At 44.6% G+C, this 25,339-nt stretch overlaps 1 protein-coding gene across 4 annotated transcripts in view; it reads right to left on the bottom strand.

The window, feature by feature from the left end:
- Positions 1–25,339, bottom strand: part of TBC1D15 (TBC1 domain family member 15) — a 608,606-nt gene that overhangs the window by 138,433 nt on the left and 444,834 nt on the right. For all 4 annotated transcript variants that reach the window (XM_086918096.1, XM_086918103.1, XM_086918101.1 and 1 more), the window contains one exon: positions 15,038–15,138. In XM_086918096.1, the coding sequence (XP_086774222.1) occupies positions 15,038–15,138 (101 nt within the window). The remainder of the gene's footprint in view (positions 1–15,037; positions 15,139–25,339) is intronic.

Genomic DNA, 25,339 nt, shown 5'->3' with positions numbered 1-25,339 from the left:
CAAAAAAACGCCCGAGAAAACTGTTTGAGCTAATCAGAACTCAATCCAAGGAACAACCCCAACCTCTCAGCACTAGGCGCGAAACACCTTCCTGTGAAGACTTCGCTGCTTTTTTTATCCAAAAAACTGACAACATAAAGAGTGATCTCCTCATTGACGCAAGCCTTTACTCCAAACCCCACTGCATAGCACCCAATGATCCAAAAAACAATGTTACATGGTCATCCTTTGACACCTACTCTGAAGAGGAAATTGGCAAACTGCTCAGCACCTTGAAACCTTCCAATCACCTCACGGACCCCCTCCCTGCTAACGCTGTCAAAGACTTCACCCCTTTGCTCCTTCCACTCTGGACTAAAATTATCAACAGCTCACTTCAACAAGGAATCATCCCTGACTCCCTCAAAGTTGGACAAGTTACACCTTTACTAAAGAAACCTACAGCCGACCCATCTGATCTAAACAATTACCGTCCCATTACCAATATTCCCACTCTCGCCAAACTCCTGGAAAAATGCGCACAACTACAATTGACCAAACACATTGATCAGTTTGATCTCCTCAACCCTCATCAATCAGGCTTCCGAGCAGGACACAGCACAGAAAGTGCTATGACTCACATAATAGACGACGCCCTTCAAATTCTAGATCAAAATGATACCTGCTTCCTCATCCTTCTTGATCTCTCTTCAGCATTCGACACCGTCAAACATGAGAATTTACTCGAACTTTTAAACACAAGAATGGGTCTATCTGGGACTGTTCTCAAGTGGTTCACTTCCTTCCTTCACAACAGGTCACAGAAATTCAAGAGCAACAACCTGATGTCCGCGCCAATACTGGTATCGTTAGGCGTCCCCCAAGGATCCTCCCTATCCCCAACTTTGTTCAACCTAGTTATGGAACCTCTCACCACCTTGTTACAAGCATCCAATGTACTCTTTCACATGTACGCCGATGACACCCAACTATATCTCAAATTACAATCCCCCAAAGACACTGTACTCCTGAACTCAACGATCAGAAGCACCCAATCTTGGCTTGCCGATAATCATCTCAAACTCAATGCTCTGAAAACAGAGTTCCTTCTGATCTCACCTCCCGCGAAGATCTCTTCCACTTAACTTTGGCTTTAACACCTAACTGCACTCAATGTCCAGCCCACCATCGTGGACTCAGCAAAATCTTTAGGCATAACACTCGACACCAATCTCAACATGCAGCAACATATCGGCATGGCAACTAAGGGAGCGAACTACCAAATAAATACCCTGAGGAGACTTAAACCCTTCCTCCCTGCCAAAGACTTCCAAACTGCAGTACAAGCACTAGTCATTCCCCGAATAGAATACGGCAGCATCGCTCTCTGCGGTCTCCCTCTAACTTCTACTGCACCCCTAAGAGCTTCTCTAAACGCTGCAGCGAGACTCATCACTGGGTCAAAAAAACACTTGCATATCTCCCTTGACTTGAAATCCCTGAACTGGCTGCCTTTTGAAGCCAGAATACATCTGAAAATCGCCTGCATGACACACAAGGCTGTACACCTGAGCTCACCCGGATACCTCACCCAGAAGCTGACAATCTCTGGCGGCACTAGAAACACTAGAGGCACAAACAATCTTCTGCTAAAACCGCGAAGATTCCGGAAGGAAAAAACTTATAAACGCTCCTTCTCAGGAATGGCACCCAGGATCTGGAACTCACTCCCTCCTGAAACCAGGCTCATATCATCCATCACACTCTTTAAGAAAGAAGTAAAATTATTGATGTAACTGTTTTACTATGCTCCCGCCTATGCCTTCCCCACCCCACTTATTACCTACAATTTCGCCATATCTAATGGCCTGTTTTGTATGCACTGTAAAGCGCTCTGATATCTGCAAAGATCTGGTTCGCGCTATATAAAACTTTCAAAATAAATAAATAAATACATTTATCACGAGTCCAACAGTGAAAGTTTGTTTCCAAGACACAGTCCAGAGCTTCCTTAGCTTCTGTCTTTTCTGCCACATTTAGCCCAATAACCCCCTGAGAGTTTGATTGCTTATCTTGTTTGGTCTTTGAACACTTAACTCCTACGGTTTTGGATGTGGTCTTAGGCTTTAAAGAGGCTCCCTGCGGCATCATTTGTGGAGATTTAGGCATAGGTTTATTTTCCAAAGCTCTTTCTGTCACTAAGGGCAAATGCGGAGGCGGCGGGGACGCTAATTTAGCAGTTGACAGCGACATCACTTGATAAAAAGTTTTCAGGGAAGGAGTAATTTTGGGTTTGGAGTAAGTGGGGTTTTTTAAACACTCTTTTCCCTTCCCTCTTCGAGTCTTAAATTTTAGTGGAGTGGTTTCTAACCCGTCCCTTTCCTGTTTACGTTGCTTCGCAGTCAGTTTTACTTCCTCGACTGGTGGTGATTTACGTTGTGGTAGGGAAGATTGAATAATCAATTTATTAGCTGAAAAATGTGCTGCCCTTGCTCTCAATGAATACCTGTTTAATTGGGGTGGAGGGGGGGGACTTTCCCTCTTGCACTCTAATGTCCTCCTCCATACAGTCCTCACAGATCTTTGAACGAATACTACCTTCAACCGCCTCCTGCTTTAATATTGCCTTTGATACAGCCTCCAAAGAGACCCCTCGCACTGAACATGTAAATATAGGGAGGTTTTCATTAATTTGGCCATTCTCTCTCGTTGCCTCTGACTCTCTCCACTCCCTCCATCTCCTTGCTTCCCCTCCTACCTGTTCCCAAGGCAAGGCTCTCCCAGTTCTGGCCGTACTTCTGCTGCTCAGCAGCAAAGAAAGGGGTCCACTCCGTCTCCACTTGCTAGCGGCAGCCTTCCAGCGCCAGCCCGACTGCAGCACGCAAGGAGGACCCCCGGGGGAGACCCCGGACAAAAAACCAAATCGTTGACCCCCGGACCCACCTCTGATCCCGAATCTGCAACAGACCTCTCCCGCATGCCAGGCAACCACCGCCGACCGTGCTGAAGGTGGAATAGAGAGGCGGGCGGAGCAGAGCGGGGAATACAGGATCATACAAAACCCAGAAGGGAACGGCGGAAACGAAGGCAGGCGCTAAAAAGGTAATGCGTCTTCACTTTAACAGATTATTAAACTTGCTCTGAGACAGTCATTACAACGAGGGATGTAGAACGTATTTAGAGCCCCATTGACCCAGCATGAAAGGAGCCTCCTGCCCGAGCGTCCGCAGCCGTTTACTCGGCGGCCGCCATGTTCCTCCAAGCCACACATTAGGGGGTCATCCAACTGTTGTTTTATCTAACAGATATTCAGTGTTAGAAGTAGAAAAATCGGCAGAAAAAGTCATAGCAGACTCCGGCACTGACCAAGTATTAACCCAGGTTGTAGATAACGTCTTTGAAACTAAAGGAAGCGGGGACAAGTTGGGAAACGCACAGATCTGCGAAAGTGAAAGTGGTGAAGATCAACAGCCCCATTCTCTGGTAGATATCCTTCTTGCCCTGAAAGGTGATATAGCAAACAGATTTACAGTCTCAGAGGCAAACCAGGCTGAATTGGCAAATAGGTTTTTAGTTTCTGAAGCAAATCAGGCTGCTAATAAATCTTCATGCAAAATTTTAGCTGAGCAACTAGAGGAGATCACAGCGAGAACTGAGGTAATCGAGGTAGAGATTTCCAAGATGAAGAGCGCAATGGAGTCTATTTCTTTCCAGCTGGAGAAGTTGGCTATACAGAATAAAGAACTTAAAGATGACCTGGAAAGGCTCGAGAATCATTCACGCAAGAATAACCTAGCATATTTTAATGTACCTGAAGCGATTGAGGGAGAAGATATAAAGGGCTTCGTAATTTAGCTTTTGGAAAAAACATTACCTAAAGCTATCACCAACTTGGACTTGAAAAGCGAAATCCAGTGGATACATAGAGATCAGTTTAAAAGGAACCCTGGAAGACAGAAGCCACGGAAAATCTTGGTGAACTTTCTCTCCTATTCGGTGAAAGAACAGATCCTAACAGCAGCGTTAAAAGCAGGCATTATACCATCTCCCTTCTCTGAGTTACCGGCATTCTCCTTTTCTATCAGGTCCGATATTTCGCACATAACGGCAGAAAGGCAATGGGAGCTGGGGAAGAGACTTACAGAATTAAATTGCTTAGGGGCAAAAGCCCAATTAAGGTTCCCAGCCACACTGCGCGTCATGTAAATGTAGTAGTATTTGTATAGCGCACCGAATCGACCCCCGAAGGGGTATCTCAGGCGCTTGTACGCATACCGCTGTGGAACCCTTCCTGGCTTTTCCCTATGAAGTGCCCACCCCCAAGGTGAAGCCAGGCATCCTAGCGTTGTTGCGGCCGTTGTGGAGATTAAGCAAGCTATTGCCCAGAGTTGCAGAGTGGAACCCAGGATTAGAATAGGCACCGAGCGAGAATTATCAGGTCCGTGGAAATTGAGCCCAAGACCCGCCGAGGAGGGTATTGAACCCTGCTCCCGGGCTAGACCTCTGCATCGGGGTCTGCCGCTCTAACCATTGAGCCACACTTCTCCACATGTGGAATAATCATATGCATATGATTCGAACAACTAAGGAGGCAGATACACTTATAGCCCATATCCAGGATGAAAAACAAGGGGGGATGTCAGGGAGATCAATTAACATGAACATTTCTATTGATCCAGTAAGAAATTAATTGTTTTTTCCTTTTATAAATCAGAGCCAACTGCGAGGCGAGGTCCAAATAGGTATCAACCTAACGGAAGGGAGGGTTCCTCAGGGTGATGGGATGCAGGGGGTTACGGGGGGGGGGGACGTTGGAGGGCGGGTTTGGGGACGGGGGCACTGTGTGGCAGTAAAAAAGATAAAAAATTGTCCTCATGCAACGATCTTCGAGATAGTAGGTTGGGTAAAGAGCACCCTTATCTTATAGATAAGCCTTGTATAAATCATATAAAGTTTAGGTCAAAATGAAGGGGGGCCGAAATATCCATTTTATGTCATGGAATTTGAATGGCCTGAGATGTCAGAGAAGGCTAAGATTAATACTAAAGTATTTAGAACTTTCACCTGCGCAAGTAATCTTGCTGCAGGAGAGATATCGAGTACCCGTGGAGTTGCTATCCTGGTAAAAAAAGTGTTGTACTTGTATAATAAGGTCAATCCAGACTGACCAAACAGGCAGATGGATTATTGCACTGTTAGATTTTGAGGGGGAGAAATTGACATGTGTTTCGTATTATGGTCCTAATACAGATGACCCTTCCTGTCTAGTAAAACTCCAAGATAAGCTAATCAAGGGAGATCAACCATTCATTATAGGGGGAGATTTTAATATCCTGCTCAACCCTGTAAAAGATAGATCTAATACTAGTCGGGCTATAGGTACACCGAGAGCCCGAAGAGTCACAAAACATGTATTGATAAATATTAAATTAGTCGACCTATGGAGAGCTAAGATGGGAGGACAGGGGTGGATTTACTTTTTTTTGTAAGAAGAACCATCATGCTTCCAGAATTGACTATGTCTTAGTAAACAAAGAAAATGTAGAGAACATAGTCAATATGTCTATTTATCCAAGTCATTTATCGGACCATGCACCATTAGTATTTTTATTTTCTACAAAGACGAGTTTGCAACAGATCAGATAAACTTTAAATAGGTCAGCACTTATGGACCCTGGATTAATCCAGGCAACTAAAGATACTACTTTAGAGGTTTTTATTTTTAATAATCTAGGGTCTGCCTCGGAAGAGGTTTTTTGGGACACTTATAAAACTAATTTGAGGGGGTTTCTACGTAGTTTGATAAGTGCAAAAAATAAGCATGACTCTCTGGAATTGTAGGTTTTGGAGTGAAGAATTTCTTCTCTGGAAGAGAAAAGAGGGCATACTTCCCAAGATCATGCAAGAGGCATGCAGAACCATGAGAGGGAACTTGAGGAAGCAAGAAGAGACCTGCGGTCCTATCTAGATCAGAAGTGTAAAACACAGTGGAGGGCTCGAAACATGGAAATCTTTGAATATGGGGAGAGAGCAGGTGCCCTATTGCCATGGAAGGCAAGGATTGATAGGGCCAAGAATAATATAAATGAATTGCAGATTGATAGCATAGGAACTAAATCTAGTGAGCCCGTAAGTATTCAAAATTGTCTCCTGTCTCGCTTTGCAAATCTGTATAAGGAAGATATTAATCCCTCAAATGTGGCAATAAGATCATGGTTGGAGGGTAAAACTCTGCCAACTCTTACGGAAACAGCTAAGTTTTTTTTTGGATTCACCTATCTCCATGGAGGAGATTAAGGAACATATAAAGAGGGCAAAAACTAAGAAAGCAGCAGGTCTAGATGCAGTGAAATTTATAAGGAACTGGTGGAAGAACTTTTACCTATACTCCATACGTTATTCAACAAAGTATACAGTTTAACAAGGAAGGTACCCACCTCCTGGAAAGAGGCCACAATAGTGTTGCTACTAAAGCCAGGAAAGGATCCCCTATTGCCAGACTCCTATCGCCCAATCACCCTGCTGAATGCGCATTGTAAGATCTTAATGAGCATATTGGTAGGGAGATTGGGCAAATTAACATCTAGCCTGATCAATTGTGATCAAAAGGGCTTTATGCCCAGGAGAATTATTCAGGAGCAAATCCAGCTGCTAATAGGTAATATCGACCTAGCAGACAAAAGAGGGGATCCCTTGGTGGTGGTGGAATTAGATGCCGCTAAGGCATTAGACCAGGTCTGTTGGAAATATTTATGGGAGGTGTTAGAAGGTATAGTCATGGGTCAAATTTTCATCCAGACCTTAAAAAACTGTTATAATGGAGCTTCGGCGAAAATCTTAATAAATGGTTTTTTGACCCCGAGCTTTAAAATAAGGAGAGGGACTAGACAGGGGTGTCCCCTGTCCTCTATGTTATTTAATATATACATTGAGCCCTTGGCGCAGGCCATCAGGCATAACAATACAATAAGACCCATTAAATCAGGAAATTATGAATGTAAAATTGCTTTATACGCAGATGACTTCATAATCTACACCATAGATCCTGATATCTCTATCCCTCATCTAGAAAATCTACTGCTAGAGTTTGGCAAGATCTCTGGTTACATGGCAAACTCATATAAGACCGAGATCATGTGTTGGAATCTGAGGAATAGCTACGGCCCCGAAACCAAGGAGTTTAGATACTTAGGGGTAAAAATAGTAAAAGATCTAAATAAGATTACCTTGATTAATCTAAAAAAGTTTGAAAAGGATATGGACTTTCTTTTCGCTAAGTGGAAAAATCTCCCTCTGTCAATCTACGGGAGGGTCAACTTAGTAAAAATGTCAGTGTTGCCTAAACTGACTTTTTTTTTTGTGCGCTCCCTCTCATTTTTCCGCAAGATAGCATCAATAAAATTCAAGGAAAGATAGGCAGTTTCATTTGGGGCAAAAAAGTGCCAGGTTATCTTGGAAAAAACTCAATTCAAAGGGATTAGGATGCTTTTATCTATACCGGCAGATACCTCATGGGGTAGATTACTAGGAGAACTAGTGCTAGCGGAAGGCAGTAGTGGGCAGGCGGGGTTTTTATATAAGTTCGGGACACCAAGATTTTTCAAGAAGGTACGCCTTAAGGTGCTAAAAGCGGCACTTCAGATATGGTATAAACTAAGACGTATCTGGGGTATAGGCTACTTTTCCCTATTTGCACAAATCTGGGATTCACCGGGTACCCCGTCCTGTCTGGGAGACTCTGGCAATTCCGATAAGAAGAGCAGGGTTAGAGAGGTGGTCGGAGCTGGTAGACTCTGATGGGGTTCTCCCTTGGGAAGTTCTTTTAGACAAGATTGGGTCCACATTTTCCCGATTTAAGTATTTTCAGTTAAGATCTTGGTTTGAGGCAGAGAGAGGAGAGGTGGAGGGCAATTGGGAGCTAGAGCAGCTATTTCAGAGAGTTTCGTTGAGGAAAAAAAGAGGTATCATTTTTGTATAATTGTCAGGATTTGTGTTTCATTGGCGCCTACCTAACGCCTAAAGACTACAACTCCCATGAACCCCTTGTAGTGGGAGGTACTTTTTGACTTCACGCGCTACAGCGAATGCGCGTTATTCTGTTTGTTTCTGGTTTCCCAGTGCCGACGTCTCGGTGAGCTGGTCTTTCGTTTCTCTGATACTCCAGGGGCTGATCAAACAATCCTGTATCTTGTGCTGTACATACTCCGAGGTTAGTGAGTATCTGCGCGGATGCGCCCTCTTCATTAAACGGAACGCTGTGTGTCGGCTGACCACGCGTTACCGTTTAGAACACCTTTGGCCTTGTGGACTAGTTGCGGAGCATTGTGGTGTGAGCTACATGCTGCTGTGACATTGTATTCTTTATTACATTAATAGCGGAACGCTGTGTGTACAGTTGCCACGCGTTGCAGTTCATGGAAGTTTTCTTTCTATGAGCTTAGCTGAGCAATGTGTGACCACTTGCTGCCGTGTTTCATTGGGTATTCATTTTATTATTGTACAGCGGAGGACTGTGGTGGCCACTACGTTCTACCGTGTGTAAACAGGATTACATGTATTGGAATTCTAATTACTTTGGATTTGCAGGAATATGATGAGACAATATTCCAGGAACCAAATCTTTGAAGCAGGATGTTTATAGAGATGAACTGTGCTCTTGCCAATCTCTATTTTTCTGTGGAATGCTAGAAAGCCTCAACCTTAATTGAAAACTGAGTTTTTCTTATCTCAGGAGTGGAGAACTGGGCTTGTGTATTTTTTGCTATAATTCCTGAACTGCTGTTTGAGTGCCGGTTCTACTGTTAGAGGTGTGTTTAGGATCCTTCAAACATACTTCTTCAAAGCGAGAATATATGAGAGTAGTTGTTTCATTATATGCATGGCATAACAGTGTCTTTATGTTTATGTCATTTCAGAGCCTTTTGTCCCAGCAGTTCCTTCCCCTTACCTTTTTTATCCCTCGCCTAATGGTTCGAACTCCTTGTATTCTAAGGTCAGGGAGTTGGTAACATTTGGAGGTGGACCCCTATGAGCAACAACCGGATCCTGTGGAGCGTATTCCTGACAATAATAGCCTTTTGGATGCGGTAGATCATGAAGTTCCCCCGCAGGTAGCTGCTTGGAATGGTACTCCACTTCTTCAAGATTCTGAAAACTTGTTTGACCTCTCTGTAAAATTAATGTACAAATACATTAAGCCTGCTACACTAAAGAAAAAACATTTCTAGGTTCTAAACAGGTTATATTATACCCCGGCGAAGATCGCTAAATTCGCAGCCCATTCTACCTCAATACCAGCATGCCCGAGGTGCCACATCAACAAGGTGGATGATATTTCCCCTTTTTTTTTTGAGTGTGCAGAACTGGGCAGATACTGGAAAGAGGTGGGAGAATCCTAGACTGATATTTTTCAAATGCATATAGTGGTGGATCTGCCTCTGGTCATTTTTGGCTTGAATAAGCAGGAATATATAACCTCTCTACAGCCCCAGATGGCTTTGCTTCTTAATCTGGTGGTTTTGGCCAGAAGGGAGATCTGCATGAAATGGAAGGATTCTGACCCCCCCCCCAACCAGAGACAGTTGGACTAAATCCGCTATGCGTATGGCGAGTTTAGAATATGAAGAATCATCAACATATATCTGGTCCACCCTGACATGGTGGGGACGAGGCCTGCATATGATAAATGGTTACGGTCTGGAGAGGGCGGAATGTAAGTCCAATGATTACGCCCAGTCCTCGGGATAAAGAGGAAGGTTGTGGATGGCTAGACGGAAGTAGTACGCCGGAGAGAGCATAGTTATCATTAAGCGGCTTGTTAAAACAACTGAGTCTATGGAGAGATGAGGACAAAAAAAGAAAACTCCTAGATTTCTTTTTTTCTAAAGATACAAACTACAAAGCTTACACCATTGGACTCATATAGAGGTTCCGTAGTTATCTTTATTTCCCAATATCGGCAGAAGAAAGGTCAACATGTTTCAACTATAGAGCCTGGCTCAGAACACAATTCATATACTCACACATAAATATATTTCAAAATCATTACCAAATAAGCTTTGTCTGGATCAACTTAGAACATTTTCAATACAATCCACCAACAATAATCAGACATCACATAGTAATATAAAATAATGAAATAAATAGCACAGTAAATATTTCAATATAGGTCTATGATTTAATTTAATATTTATATGCAACTTATAATTGCAGAAAACTGATAAGTGATCGATTCCTTAACTAATAATCCCATCTAGTCATGGTAATCCATTGATGCCGGTATGTACAAAGGTCAAACATGAAGAATTTAACTATTGCAGAAAAGATGACCTAGTTGTAGCATGAAAGAATTTTTTTTTTTTTTAGTGCAACACATGAAACAAGCCAAAAATAACATCTAAACATAACATTGTAAAAGCATATTGATGTTACTTACCAAATATATTTTTGGCAAAGCTAGTTACACATCTACATACATACACATTTAACCCGTTCGATGCTTATGATATGCTCAGCTCGTCATGAGGCAAAGTTGAGCTGTGCTCATGACGAGCTGAGCTAATCATAACTGCCGCGGCCCTCGAACACGCAGCGAATTCCCCACCTGTGCAGGCGTTCTGAAGAAGTGGGCGGAGTCATGACAAGTCCAGCTCGTCATGAGCACAGAATAACGAGCTGGACTCATCATGAGTCCTGCGGCGCCGCGCCCTCCCAACCCCGCGCCGAGGGTCAATTTGCCCTGCGTGGAAGGGGATATATACATACATTCACATATATATATATATATATATACATACATATATATATATATACATACATATACATATATATATATATATACATATACATATATATATACATATACATATACATATATACATACATATACATATATACATACATATACATATATATATATATATATATATATATATACATATACATACACGAAGAAAGCTCCACAAAGCCTCCAGTAAGCAACAAAGAAACGCTGGGGATGAAGGAGACGGACCACCAGGCTCAGGTTCGATATTTTATTTTACCACAACCAGGAACAGCTACGCGTTTCGGGCTTAGAAGCCCTTGTTCACACTGCAATTGTCAATAAAATTCGTCACTTTTTTATATGCTTTAGTGAAACACACCCATGTTCATTACATCATCGGTCACATGATCATAGAGAGTGAAAACATACATATTGTTTTTTTGTTGTTATTTGTTTCGTGTTTTCTTTCTGAATAACTCCTGGTATTCCACTTTTTCTTGGTCATTAAAACAAATATTAATCATGAGTATTTGTAGAATATTCATTTACTATTTACAAATCCTTTGGTTTTAATTCCTAAGGAGGTCTGTAATACAGTTCAATTCTATCTGTATAAATACATTTTTTAAAGGAACCACAACACCTTCTTTGGTACATTATTATTTCTCCTTCTACACTCTGAATATTCACAATTTACAATACACAATCAATAATTCACCTTAATTATATGTGGTGATGATGATAAAAAAATGGCAAAGCAGCAACTAATTTAAAGTGCAAAAAACTGTGCAAAGTATATGCAATATATGTGTAAAGAGGAAGCATGTTATAAAGTGCAAACTGCATGATTCAAGAAGCGTATCAATATTTATAACAATAATAATATCCAGATCCCTGAGATAAAATTAGTTAAAATCATACAAATAACTTTCTTCTAAAATTCATCATAACAGTATGAATAGTATAAAAAAGTATTATAAATAGATATAAATATATACAAGAAAATAAATACCCAAATAATAAATATAACCGGATATGAATACACTGTCATCAAAAAGGCACGATATTGTATATTTTCACACGATTTAGTTTTTAGAACAGTTTACAGACAAAAATATATTTTTTGCTTAATGTTAGGGATCCTATATATTAAGTTATCATTCTCAGACAATCAATCATCTAATTAGTAAGGTCTGAGAATAAATATGATGAAAATTGTTATGAAAATTAATAAAATAAAGCCAACAGTACTAAAGGAAATTATGCATTTCTTCTGTGTTATTTAATCCATTAGGCCACTTGCTATCAAATTCCATAATCATTTTAGTTTCTAATTGTCTTAAAGATCGTTCTCGATTTCCCCCTCTCCTCAACTTAGGAATGGACCTACCACATAGTATTTCAAACTGGCCACATCATTATTATGTGTGCTTTTAAAATGTTGGGCCACAGGATAAACTGGGTCACTATGTAGGATAGCCCTTAGGTGTTGTAATATTCTGACATGCACCTGTAGCTTCGTACTACCAACGTAGTTCAAGCCACAGGTGCATGTCAAGACGTACACGGCAAATTCAGTCTTACAATTAAAATTACCTCTGATAGGTACTTCACGTGTACAAAATGGAGTAGAGTAATGGGTTACATTTAGACCAAACCTACAAGCTCTGCAACTAGAGCATTTACGAAATCTATTGACAGGTTGGACACATGGGCAGAGGTCTATCTAGAGAGCGTGCCCAATCATTCATATTTGGAAATGTAACCATATTGTGAGCGTTAGCTAGGCGTGTGTCAACAATAACATTTTATCGTAACTCCCCTTTGTGTTTAAAAGATATGGTTGTATACCTGGTTGCATCAGGAGCAATTGATTCTCTCTGATGGTCAATGTATCATTATTAAGAGAGAATCTCATGTTCTCTAAAAAATTCAAACAGGCAGACTTTAGTTCTTGCCTTTGAATGATAGAGATGCTAACAGAGTTAAAGAAATATTTGGGATGTCCCAGGTCGGCCACGAAGTGTTTAACTTAATTAAGCCATGGAGTGCATGATACCCGCAGTAAGTTCAAATAATCGTCAATCGCATCCCTATTAAGACCTGTAGCCGTATTTGACCATATCTTATGCCATAAAAGGACCGCCTGTATTTCAATTAGGTCGGCCAGATATGACATTCCCAGCTTGGCATGGACAATGTACGTAGCAGTGCTGTTTGAGGTTGATAAAAGATATCTAAAACACGTGTTCTCTATCATCTGCAGTGATTCAACATGTACATATCCCCATATTCCAGCTCCATACACAGCAGTTGAAATACATCTGGCTTTGTAAATTGAGAGCAATTCAGCAATGGGACGCTTTCCTGGCGAAATCTGTCAGGGCTCCTGTGGCTTTGGCAAATTACAATTTTCTCGCTCTAATGGTATTCACCCATGACCCCCCTTTATCGAAAACAATTCCTAGATATGCAAAATGGTTAACAAACTCTAGTCTCTTGTTATTAATAAAAATATCTCGCCACTAAACATTTGGCTTACTACATTTCATAACATACGTTTTTGTTATATTAACATTGAGATCTAAACTAGACCTGTAGGTTACAAAACTTGTGACACTTTTTTGCAGGCCAATTTGCGTGCGGGATAAAAGAACCGCATCATCCGCATATAATAATGCTCCTATAGGCCATTTACCAATGCGCGATATTCACTTTAGTATCTAATACATTAAGGAATACTTAGGAACATTAGCAGTGAAAACAGATGTTAAATTTCTGTTTAAGAAAAAGCAAACACTGCATAAAAAATTAAGAGTCCTCCTCTCTCCTACACTAAACATACAGAGTTGAATTCTAGGCTGCCTCCATCCTTAACAACTTTCATTGATTTACTGGAGAATTTAAGTTTAGTGTTATGCTATGCTCTAGGATTATCTGCTTGTAGGTACACAGTTTTGTCTGCCTTATATTTGCACGTAAACTGTATTCCAAGTTCAACCCAGCTTTCCTCCTTGCTTCCTCTCCTGTGTGTGTGGTCTATATGAGTGAAGAAAAAGTAATTGGAGGATTAGCATTTGACTCTGCCCAGTAGGGTTTCAGCTACCAGGCTCGGTCCACCTGCTTACAGTTGAAAGTTCAAAGAGGGTACTGCAGCAGTGTCTCCTACTCTGTGCAACCTTCTAAATCAGTAATCCTTGGGACTAAGCTGCTCTGTGGAAAGTGACATCATAGAACCATAAAGTTATTGACATTAATACTGATGGCTATAAAATAATAAAACAAGATATGTAATGTGATCCTACCTTCTTGGTCTTGAAGCCACCTGCATGCAGGACCTGGTTAACCAGTCACTACCCCTAAAATACAACCCTACCGTTTACCAAGGGACACTAAATCCCCACGTACCAACCATATTAATAGAACTGAGTCCATTAAGACCTAGCTAGAAGGGAAAAGGAGGAGTGAGCCCTTTCTTTTACTTTCCACAGATCATAGCCTCAAATCTAGGCAGCGGTGACACACCCTTTCTTCCTTTTCAGATAATAACATTTGTCTTGTTGAACTTGCAGTTATTCAATTCATAACACTTTCAAATGATGACAGTCAATTCATAAAGTGGTCTCTGATATAAATGGACACTGTGGAGCAGAGGCAGTTTTCCCTCAGTGATTTGAAACAACCACTGGATGACGTAACATGTCACACCGTCCCTACTTGTGCCCCAATTTATTTTCTGCATCTCATTTAATAATTACATGTTTTCTCTCCCTTCCTGCTCAACTGCTTTACAAAATAAATATTAGAGATGACAGTCCTTATATAGACACTAACATTACTTATACATTTGTAGAACATTATTTGCTAGATAACTAATATGCATTTATCTTAGCAAAAAATTGTCATTTTTAAACAACTGAATTTGGTGGTCCTTGTACTTAACTTTTTGAATAATTACATCATTGGCCTTGTCAAGAATGGAAGCCAATAACCTCATATTTTTCCTAAGTTTGGAGGGTCTGATTTGGAATTTGGCAAATGCGGACCATTGGCCAAAAACAGTGGATGTCCGGTCTGCACTATTTAGGGTACACAGATATCAATACACTCTACATAGGCCAGCTAGTACACCAGCTGCTAATGTCAGATGTCCTGCATTTACCAAACTCTAAATCCACCTCTTATTGTCGTTATTATTGTAATATTGTAAAGCAAACATAGAAAAAATGGATATAACGTCAATTCTGCCCCAAAAATGTTCTTTGAAATAGTGTAGGAAAATAGTGTCCTTACCATTTCGTCCATGTATGACACAAAGCACCAAAAGGCATCTACTTCATTTTCCATCACATACAAAACAGGGGAAAGCAAGTCACTCATTCCTTGGACATATCCTTTACCAAAGAAAGAAAAGTAATTTACTTGATTGGATATAAACAGTACAATTGACGTAAAATGTACAAACTTTTTTTAACCACAAGGTGTGGTCTATATATCTATACATGTATTGTGTATTATCTACTTCTAACAGATGAGTGATTTAAGTTGCATAATTCTATTTACCACATTGCTTATCAATTTATAAACACTTCCAGGCATTGAATAACCTGGGCAATACAACATACCCCATATAGTCACAAAGTACTTGTCTCATACAATGAGGCACATAATGTGCTAACCCATACACTTGTACGTGAATGTGTTTACCCTGTGAGACACCCTTTAGGACAAAAAGTAAAGTGAGAAAAACAGTTACTAAACATTTATGTTCATGTACGGTTTAATGAGCACTTAAATTCCCAAGAGAGGGAAAAGAACAGATGTAATGTGGTTGCCCAGAACGTCACCCGGAAAAACAGACTGCTCCTAATTTATTTTTAAACAAAAGATGGGTTTTGGCTCAACTGGCATTCAGAGTGCAATGAGACTTAGGAACGACGGAGTGAGTGTATTGCAAATGGCCGCAAGCACGCATGACGCTATGATCCAGTCGGACCCTGAAATAGAGAAGTCTGGGTCCCCCAGTGAAGGCAGCTCATTGAGCACTTGGCCATCCAGACCGGACGCTGTAGCACCACGTGATGTCAGACTGCAGCCACGCTCCTTTGAATCCGGTCCAGGGAAGGCATGGCTTGGCAGTTCGGGCTGGACTGTTCCCATGAGGCACAGGGTCAGACTGATTTGCATATGGCCATGTCTGAACTGGGGAGGCAGAGTGGGCTAAAGAACGGTGATGGATTAAACCCAGATCTGTTGACTAGGTGTGAGTGTTTGATTGGTTCAGATGCTCCGTCCATCACCACCCCCTTTTGTACAGCAAGCCTTGGCAGCAGCGCTGAAAACCTATTTTCAAACAGCTGGAGAGCTTTGCGAAACGTCACGGATTCCAATACCCTCTTGAAACACCCAAGTATATATCTGCAGATAAAAGTATGTCGAAGTCAGGGTCATGGCCCCATGCTGGCGCATTAGCCAATCTGCCACAGGCAAATGCAGTAGACCATGGCAACTCCACACCGTCAACCACTGAAGTGGAAAAGCAATGTGCAAACTAAAAATATATATAGAAACCAACACTACTGAGAACAACCACTACTGTCAAATAGCCCCCCCCCCCTAAAAAGAAGTCTAGAAAGGCAGTCATTTTAGTGCCCGATATAATTCCTCAAAACCCTAATACCCTTTCACCTTTAATCCACATACATAGTTCACCCCCGGTCATCCGATTGGGTTCCGGCCCCTGAAGTGACGGATTATTTACATGACAACCTTAGGAAAGGTTTTGATAAGGAGGTGCGCAACAGACTGCGCTCGGAGTGCCCTCGACTGGAAATCCCAGACAAGGTGGCATAAACACCAGATGTCGATGCTAGCCTCTTGACTTTTCTTAAAAGTTCTTGAAGGAGCCTAAAAAGGGTATTGATAGAGCCTGGCGGTGCTGCCAGGACACCTGGCCAAGATCCTAGAGATGGCCCTGATAGCAATGGAATCAGCCAATCACATAGATCCAGACATTTTGGCGGACTGGACACAGAGGGCGATTTGTCTCCTAGGGAACGCAAACTGTGCCATCTCTACGGAGAGGTGCAAATAGCTATTAATTAGGATGGGCTCGAATCTGACAGAATTAGCCCCCGCCGATCCAGGACACCTTTCAGAGGGCTACCTCTTTGGTGAAAGATTTGTGAAAGATGTGTCAAAATATGTAGCTACTTTTACCTCACTAGACAAGGCATTAATTAACCAGGAATTAAACGTGTACTTTTACCCCACTAGACAAGGCATTAACTAACCAGGAATTAAACGCGTGTTTCAGGGTGGCCTTTTTAACCGGGCCAGGTGAGGCAGAGGACGCTCGCCAGGGCGCCAATAATACCAAGGTCCTCCGATAGGAGGCTATGGACGAGGTAGAGGCGACTGGGACTCTACAAGAGGTGGAACCTTTTACCCCATAAGACAAAGGGGTCAACAAACGTCGGTTCAACAGAGTGGGCCACAGAGCAGGATTTCAAGCTCAAAACTCTACAGGTAAGTGTAACAGAATTATCTCACCCACCTTTGGGGGGGTCTTACACACTTCTTCCTACACAATTGGTGTTTTCACAGGATGCGGGGATTTTACAGACTATTCAGGGTTTCCACCTAGAGTTTTACCAGACACCTTTTCAGGACAAGTATCCGAGACAGCTCAGTTTTTTCCAACAAGAATGTGTTTTTATAGATGCAGAAATAGAAGAGTTGCTGCAGAAACACGAAATTGCTTATTGAGATAGCAGGGTTCGAGGTTTCTGCAGAAACATCTTTCTGGTGCAGAAGAAAGGTGGTGGTCACAGGTTGGTGTTAAACCTGAGAGAATTCAATCATGTTATGATTTACCAACATTTCAAGATGGAGGCTATCCATCTGTTGGCAGATCTATTAAAAAAGGGGGATTGGATGGTCCGGCTGGACCTAAAAGACGCCTATCTAACGATTCCTTTTATCCCCCTCCTCGGCGCTTCATACAGTTTCAATGGAGGAACCGATGGTTGGAATATTTGGCCCTTCCTTTCGGGATTTCCTCAGCACTATGGTGTTTCAACAAGGTAATGAAGCCTGTGATAGCCCATCTCTGGGCACAGGGAGTCCGCATGATAGTGTACTTAGACAATATACTTATCATGGCTCAGACTCAATGGGGGCGTGGCTAGGGCGCCGATGGCGGAGGCGGCGTGAGCGACTAGCTCCTGGCCTGATCCCGCTAATAATCCTGAAAACGGACCTGTGGTGTAGCCGTTTCGAAGATGCGGATGTCGGAACACCCAAAGACCACACTGGCCGAGTGCGCTGCCATCTGAGGGCTGCAAAGTGCTGCAGTGGCGAAGGAAGTGGTCGGTACTATTGGAAGAGACACGACAAAATGGCGGCGGCACTCGGCAGCTGAGGCCGAGAAGGAGAGACCTGGGTGTGCCGAGTGCTCGTAACCCTGCGGAGAGCCTGAAGCCGGCGGCCGCCGTGGGATCGGCCATGGGATCGGCGGTTGAAGCAGTGAAGAACCCGCGATTGATGGCTGGGGCGCTAATTGAATGCGGCGACTAAGACAGGCTGCCTCGCCAGGAATACCCGCTACAGAGCTGAGAGAGCGGTGGGCCCGGAGCGCGCTGAAGTGACGGTGGGGGGCGGCATACGCTGCCGGGAGACCAGGAGGTGCCCAGCCACCGAGCGACTGAAGGAATTCCCCAAGGGGAGCAAGGTAAAGGCTCCAGAGCAGTGCGGCTCCAGAAATCCGGGGGGTAAGAGGAGAGCGGCTGTTGAATGCTGCGGAGCTGGCTGTGTGTCCGTGTGACTCCCGCCTGCTTCGCGGCCGGGAACGCAGGCGATTGCCCTGCGAACGTTGGGAGGCCGTCACACAGAGCAGAGAACACCGGCGCGGGCCAGAAGACACCCACTGAGGAGCTGGAGGCGGACCTGGGGGACCGTGAGGCTGGGAGCCGGGAGTGAGGGCTCGGCGGGTCGCGGGCCTGGATCCTTGTTGCCCCGTCTTAACTCCCCCCCCCCCGGGAAAGTGAAAAGACAGCGTGTAGGGCTGTATTTAATGGCGCAATAAGGAGCAAGTGGGCCCTGGCATTGGTATTAGCCCCGTGCTGGCGGGCTAGTGAGGCCATCACTGAAGAAAGACTGGTGGAGGTTCAGTGGCAACGAGGCTGCCGGCTGGTGTTGTGAAAGCGGTGAGCCTGAAAAGCAAAGGGTGGTGTGGCTCGCATACAGAGAACTATTGGTGTGGATGACAAGGGGGACACTCGACGGGGGCACTAAGCAGTAGACACGTATATCGGAGCATGGAGTCCCTGTGAGGAGAGGGCTGGCGCGTGTGAGATTGCGGGAAGCCCTTCCCTCCTACGGTGCCCTGTAGAGTCACTGGCAACAGAGTATTTGACCAAGGACCCACCTGGTGGCGGAGGGGTGATACAACTACTCAGTCACAATGAAGACTAAGGGCAAAACAGAGGGAGCAGCGGACCAGGATGGTGCAAAATGCAGCAATGAGGACGCAGAGGGTGGCCCATTGGAGAAGAGGCTCACTGAACGCCTTGATAAAATCCTAGAAGCAATTGCGACGACGAAAGTGTCCCTGCATCAGGATATATCACAAGTGGCTACAGGATTGGGCTATTACGGGTGGATCACGCGAAGTTGGCAGATAGGGTCAAGGAGGCCGAATCGACTATACAGGAGTTGAAGCCGGCGGTGGTAACAGTGGAACATAAATTGGAGGATGCGCTGCAGCGCCTGGCAACTCTGGAGAAAAGGGCAGAGGATTCCGTAAGTCGCAATCGGCGCAACAATGTATGGGTAGTGGGCCTGCCCGAGAAAATAGAAGGGAAGGACATGGTAACATACCTGGAGGATTGGTTCAGGACGCGGGTGGCTCTGTAGGGTTTATCCTCTTTCTTCACCCTGAAGAGGGCACACAGGGTTCCAGCCAGGCCGCCCCTACCGGGCCGCCCTCCACGTCCTGTGGTGGCCAGGGTCCTTCATTATAAAGACAGAGTCCTGCTGATACAGAATGCACGCTCCAATGGGCCCTTCAAGGTAGAGAACTGTACTGTCACAATCTTCCCGGACTATACCCAAGACATACAGAGGCGGAGAGCCTCCTATTTGGCGATTAAAAAGGAGATTAGAGATGAAGGGATTCAGTATTCGCTATTATTCCCTGCAAAGCTGAGGGTAATCATGGATGGTGTCACACAGTTTTTCCTGACGCCAGATGAGGCTTGGACATGGTTTGAATGCTATAGAGCAGGAACGGATCGCAGAAACAAAGGACCTAGCGAACAGTACAAACAGCCGCGAATGCGCCAGTCGCAACGGATCCGCAAGAGAGATAAAGCCAAGAAAGCCTCGCAGCTCACACAATTGGCGGCGGAAAGACAGGGTATTCTGATAGCCACGGCGGCAATCACTGGATCACAAACTGAAAACTCAACCAGGGGCACAGATTCTGAAGACGATAAACGACACTCGGGCCCTGAGTTCTCAGACACAGACAGTATCATAGGTCCGGACATAACACCCAGAACAGCTGACGATCTGTGAATCGCGCCAAGTCCAAGGAGGGTAAATATCTCAAGCTTGGATGAGGGTCAACTGGGAAGGCTGATGGTTAATGTGAACATTTGGGCTGCATCTTCTTGTTGTGGGGATTGATGGGCCGGGGGCTGGGGTGCGAGCCGTCACCTATCGGGCCTACACCACTTTCCTATAGCCCTTAATGCGGCCTGTGGTGGTCACTACAGGGTAAGGGTGTGTGAATTGTTATGGAAGTTTGGATGGGGACTGATACTGTGTTATTGGGTCCTGTTCTGGGGGGGGGGGAGGGTACCGGGAATTGTTCAACAAGTTACGGGTTTAAGGTTCAAGGGTCCTGGTGTGGGCTGGCAATGCTGGTGGAAGGAGAGTACAGAGTGCCTTGACGATGGGGACATTACCTGAACTGAAATGTATCACATGGAACATACGTGGATTGCATACTATGTCCAGGCGCCATAAGGTGCATGCATATCTGGTGAGGCGGGGGATCCACATAGCGTTACTCCAAGAAACCCACTTGACTAGACAAGAATATACAGCATTACAGAGGCGATGGCGGGGTCAGGTGTTTGGTACAACATGCTCTGCGTTTGCCAGGGGGGTCATGATATGGGTGAGAGCGGGGACTCCTTTTCAGATGACAACTACAGTGATGGACCCGGAGGGTAGATATGTGGCGGTGGAGGGGAGATTGTATGGAAGAGAAGTGGTGCTCTGCAGTGTCTATGCCCCAAACACAGACCAACCCCGGTTCCTGGATAAATTGTCTGGATCTTTAGCACATTCTCTAGCTGGTACTGTGATAATGGGGGGAGATTTTAATTCTATAACTGATGTACTTCTAGACAGGTCGCACCCTCCACTGAGTGATTCTATGGTCCGGCGAAACTGAGAGCGAATTGGCAGGACAAGTGGGGGCTCACAGATATATGGAGGGAGCACTATCCGAAAGATGGGTATTATTCCTTTTTCTCTGTGCTCCACGAGTTGCATGTTAGAATTGACACGATTCTTTGTAGTCGTACGTTAGCACCCCATGCGACTCGCTCTGAATATTTGACCAGGACATTGTCGGATCATAATCCTCAAGTGGTGGCCTTCCAATGGCAACAAGCGAGAACTGCGATACCCACTTGGCGGTTGCGGCCGGACACCCTGGAAGATCTGATCTTTAGCACTAAAATACAGACAGGAATTGATAACTACTTTGCAGTGAACGAAGGAACGGCATCTACCAGGGGAGTGGAATGGGACGCTTTTAAAGTAGTGGTGCAAGGGCTATGCATTAGCAATCACGCGGGGGAGAGGAAGGTAGTGTTGGCTGATGTGGAGAAGGCAGAAGCGGCGCTGCGGGCAGTGGAGAAGCAAAGACCAGAAAATAAGGGGCTACAAGAACGGCTAGTGGAGGCTAAAGAGCGTGTGGCGGCTGAGACGGAAAGATTGCGGTGCTTTGACTACAGACAGTATATGGTAAAAGTGCATGCGGAAGGAGACAAAGTAGGGACACTTCTGACAAGACTAGCAACACCGGTGTCAGGGGTGTGCTCAATCTTAAACATGAGAACAGAATCGGGAGACGTAGCGTACTCCCAATCCGAAATCCTCTCGTGCTTCTTAAGATACTATACGATACTGTATCGCACTCATCTAGAGGCTGAGGAGCCAGACATAGAGGAATATCTAATGGGGACCCAGCTACCGCAGTTGGAGGAAGAAGATGCTGAGAGTTTGGGGCAGAAAATTCAGTTAGGAGAGGTGAGAGGAGCGATCAAGCAGATGGCCAAGAATAAGACACCAGGAGTGGATGGGCTCCCTATAGAATTTTATGTAAAATACGTATATGTCCTAGCGCCCCGATTAGTGGAGGTATATAATGAGGCGGCGGAACAGGGCACCTACCATAGTCCATGAGGGAGGCGCTGGTGATTCCCCTCTTAAAACCTGGAAGGGAAGGTAGTGACGTAACTTCTTATAGGCCATTGTCAATGTTGACGGTGCACTATAAAATCCTGAGCAAAATATTGGCCACGAGGCTGCTACCCCACATGACTGCCTTGATTCATACAGACCAAGCGGGGTTTATTCCGACTAGGAATACGTCGGGTAACGTTCGCCGGCTACTACAAGTGTTAGAAAGTGACCTGGATGTTATATGCTTCCGGCTGTATTGTCGGTGGACATAGAGAAGGCGTTTGATAGCCTGGAATGGACCTACCTGGATAGAGTGCTAGAGAGGTTTGGTCTTGGAGAACGATTTAGGAGGTGGACGAGGATGTTATATTCTTTATCAACGGCCAGGGTGAGACTGGGTAGTGTCTTATCCTCGCAATACCCGGTCCAGAGAGGCACAAGGCAAGGCTGTTCGCTCTCGCCCTTGCTGTTCGCATTGGCGATTGAACCTCTAGCGACCCAAGCCAGAATGGGAAGGGCATATAATGGCCTTATATGCAGAGGAAATCCACACCATATTTCATTATATGCGGATGACCTGCTCCTGTTCCTGGAAGACGCGACTGTGGCACTGCAAGGAGCGGTGACCCTGCTCACGGAATTCGGGGCTCTTTCTGGCCTCAGAGTTAACTGGAATAAGACATGTGTTTTCCCTCTGAAGGAAGACATGCAGCAACCAGCGTTACCACCTAGACTGGTATGGGAGCGATCATGCTTCACCTACCTGGGAGTCCGAATATATCATGACACGGACGCAATGCTGGAGGGGAATGTGGGGAGCTGTATAAGGGCTCTAAGAGGCTGTATGACATTTTGAGCTTGCCACACGGGGAGACTGGTCTCGGTTATTGGAATGGGAAGGCCTGGGGCTTCAAGTAATTGGGGACCTATACGCTGAGGGTGAATTGTTGCCCTTCCGAGCAGTGCAAGAACAGTATGGTCTTCCGGATGGGAATTTCCTATTACACATGGCTGTTACTTCGGCGATTAAGAAGCATTGGAAATCAGGGCAAATGGAACCTAAGACCACGATGGCCTGCCAGTACGTGGTGATGGCGGCCGGCACTTTTAAGGTGATCACTTGTTTACAGTCTAGAATGTTGCAGGAAGGATTAGAACGACTTACTGCACTCAAGCAGAAGTAGGAGGAGAAGGTGGGGAAACGTATACCGGATGGGACGTGGGGACAGATCCTGAAGAGGACATGGAAGGGGAGCAGGAATGCTCGCTTCCAACAAGTGCACTTTTTTGTGCTTCAAAGGGCCTACCTTACCCCGGGGAAAATAAAGAAGTATTTCCAGGTCCAAGATGCAGCCTGCCCCCGATGCCTGATGCTTGATGTAGATCTAGAGCACATGCTGTGGGACTGCCCTAAGCTGGGACTCTATTGGGCTGAGGTGGGGGAGCTATTGAACGGGGCTACGGACAGGCAGGTAGAATACGACATGGCGACTTGTCTGCTGCTTTGGTTTCCTCACACAAAAAAGAACTAAGATCACCAGCAAATTTATTGACTTAGGACTTCTGCTAGCCCAGAGGGAGATAACTTGGCACTGGAAGTCGAAGGAGGGCCCCTCGAGTAAGAGATGGGCGAGTGAGATGTGCAAATGGGCCTGTAGTGAAGGTGCTATTAGACGTAGGCAGGCAACCTGCACGGCTAATGAGAAGAGCTTAGAAATGGCGAGGGCATGGGAAGACCTAACGCAGACGTTCAAAAACAGTTTAGAGACTGAAGAGGGCTGAACGCGAAGGGTTGTGAAAGCAAGTTCCTAAAGATACACAATATAGCACATAAGGTCACAATGGTCTCTTCCCTTTGTTAGATATTCAGTACGAGCCAGGTCCACACCAGTTGAGGTTGATGGGGGGGTGGTATGGAAGGGTAGGGAATCCCATATTGTTGTAAGGGGATGGTACGGTAGTAGGATGGCGTGAGCTGATGCTCTGAGTAGTGTGTCAATATGTATGAGATAGACTGAGCGCCCGCTGGGCATACCCCCAAGAGTGAATGCACCAAAGGACAGGTTAGCTAGTGAAGGGAAATTAGGACAATAGTAATGGCATACGCTAGGACCACCTATCTGGCCTCAGGCATGGACTGTTCAACAATAGGGGATTGGGGAAGGGGTTACTAGAGTTAAAAGCAGATATTGATTTTTCTGACCGAGTGAAACTCCTGGCCTCCCTAAGCCACTAACGGGTCAGAGCACTAGCTAAATGACGCCGCCCAGTTCCGGGATGTGGGCATATTGGCTGTGTAGAGAACTGATTGAAGATTTGTATATGGCATTTGGGAGGGGCGGGCACATCGGTGTGTATAACTGTATGTTTTCTAAATCTGCAATAAAAATTATTTTTTAAAAAAAATGGCTCAGACTCAATCACTGGTCAACCTTCATTTGCAGATGACAATGTTCCTTCTGCAAAACTTGGTGTAGGAGAGTAGGATCTGCTCTTATGGGTATCCCACTTTTTGTTGATGTTTCACTGTTTTTTTACTTTAGTATGGCTGGGGCTTGCTACCCAGGACCCCAGCCTAACTGCTTCCTCTCTAAATTGATTCCAAGTTCTTTAGGTACACGCCAGTTTGGTTACTGGGGTACCCTTATGAGTCCCTAGTATATGGTACCTTAGATACCTAGGGCATAGGTACCCCAGGGGCCTACTAGGGGCTGAAGCATGTATTATGCCACCCCTGGGAAGCCTTCAAAAATGACACCACAGGACTGCTACTGAAGCCTGGGTAAGGTGGTGCATACACCCCTTACTTAGATATAGGTTACCTATATCTACCTCAAATCACTACAAACATAGACCTATCAGTCACCCCTATGGCATGCCTTATCAATCCTGAAATAATTAAACAACAGGGGGTGGTGATGGACAGAGTTTCTGAATTAAGCAGAATACTCTCACCCAGTCAAGAGATCAGGGCCCAATCCAACACCGTTTTTTAGCTCATTGCACCATCCCAGCTCAGAACCTGGCTATATGCAAATTAGTCTGTCCCTGGCCCAGTGCATCATGGGAACAGGGCAAACCAAACTACCAAGCCAATTCTTTCACTGGGAG

The sequence above is a fragment of the Lissotriton vulgaris genome, chromosome 1_1 (genome assembly GCF_964263255.1).
Source record: "Lissotriton vulgaris chromosome 1_1, aLisVul1.2, whole genome shotgun sequence".
In the NCBI taxonomy this organism is placed as follows: Eukaryota; Metazoa; Chordata; class Amphibia; order Caudata; family Salamandridae; genus Lissotriton; species Lissotriton vulgaris.
The sequence above is the reverse complement of the archived record's forward strand: the minus strand, read 5'-3'. Positions and strand labels throughout refer to the sequence as shown.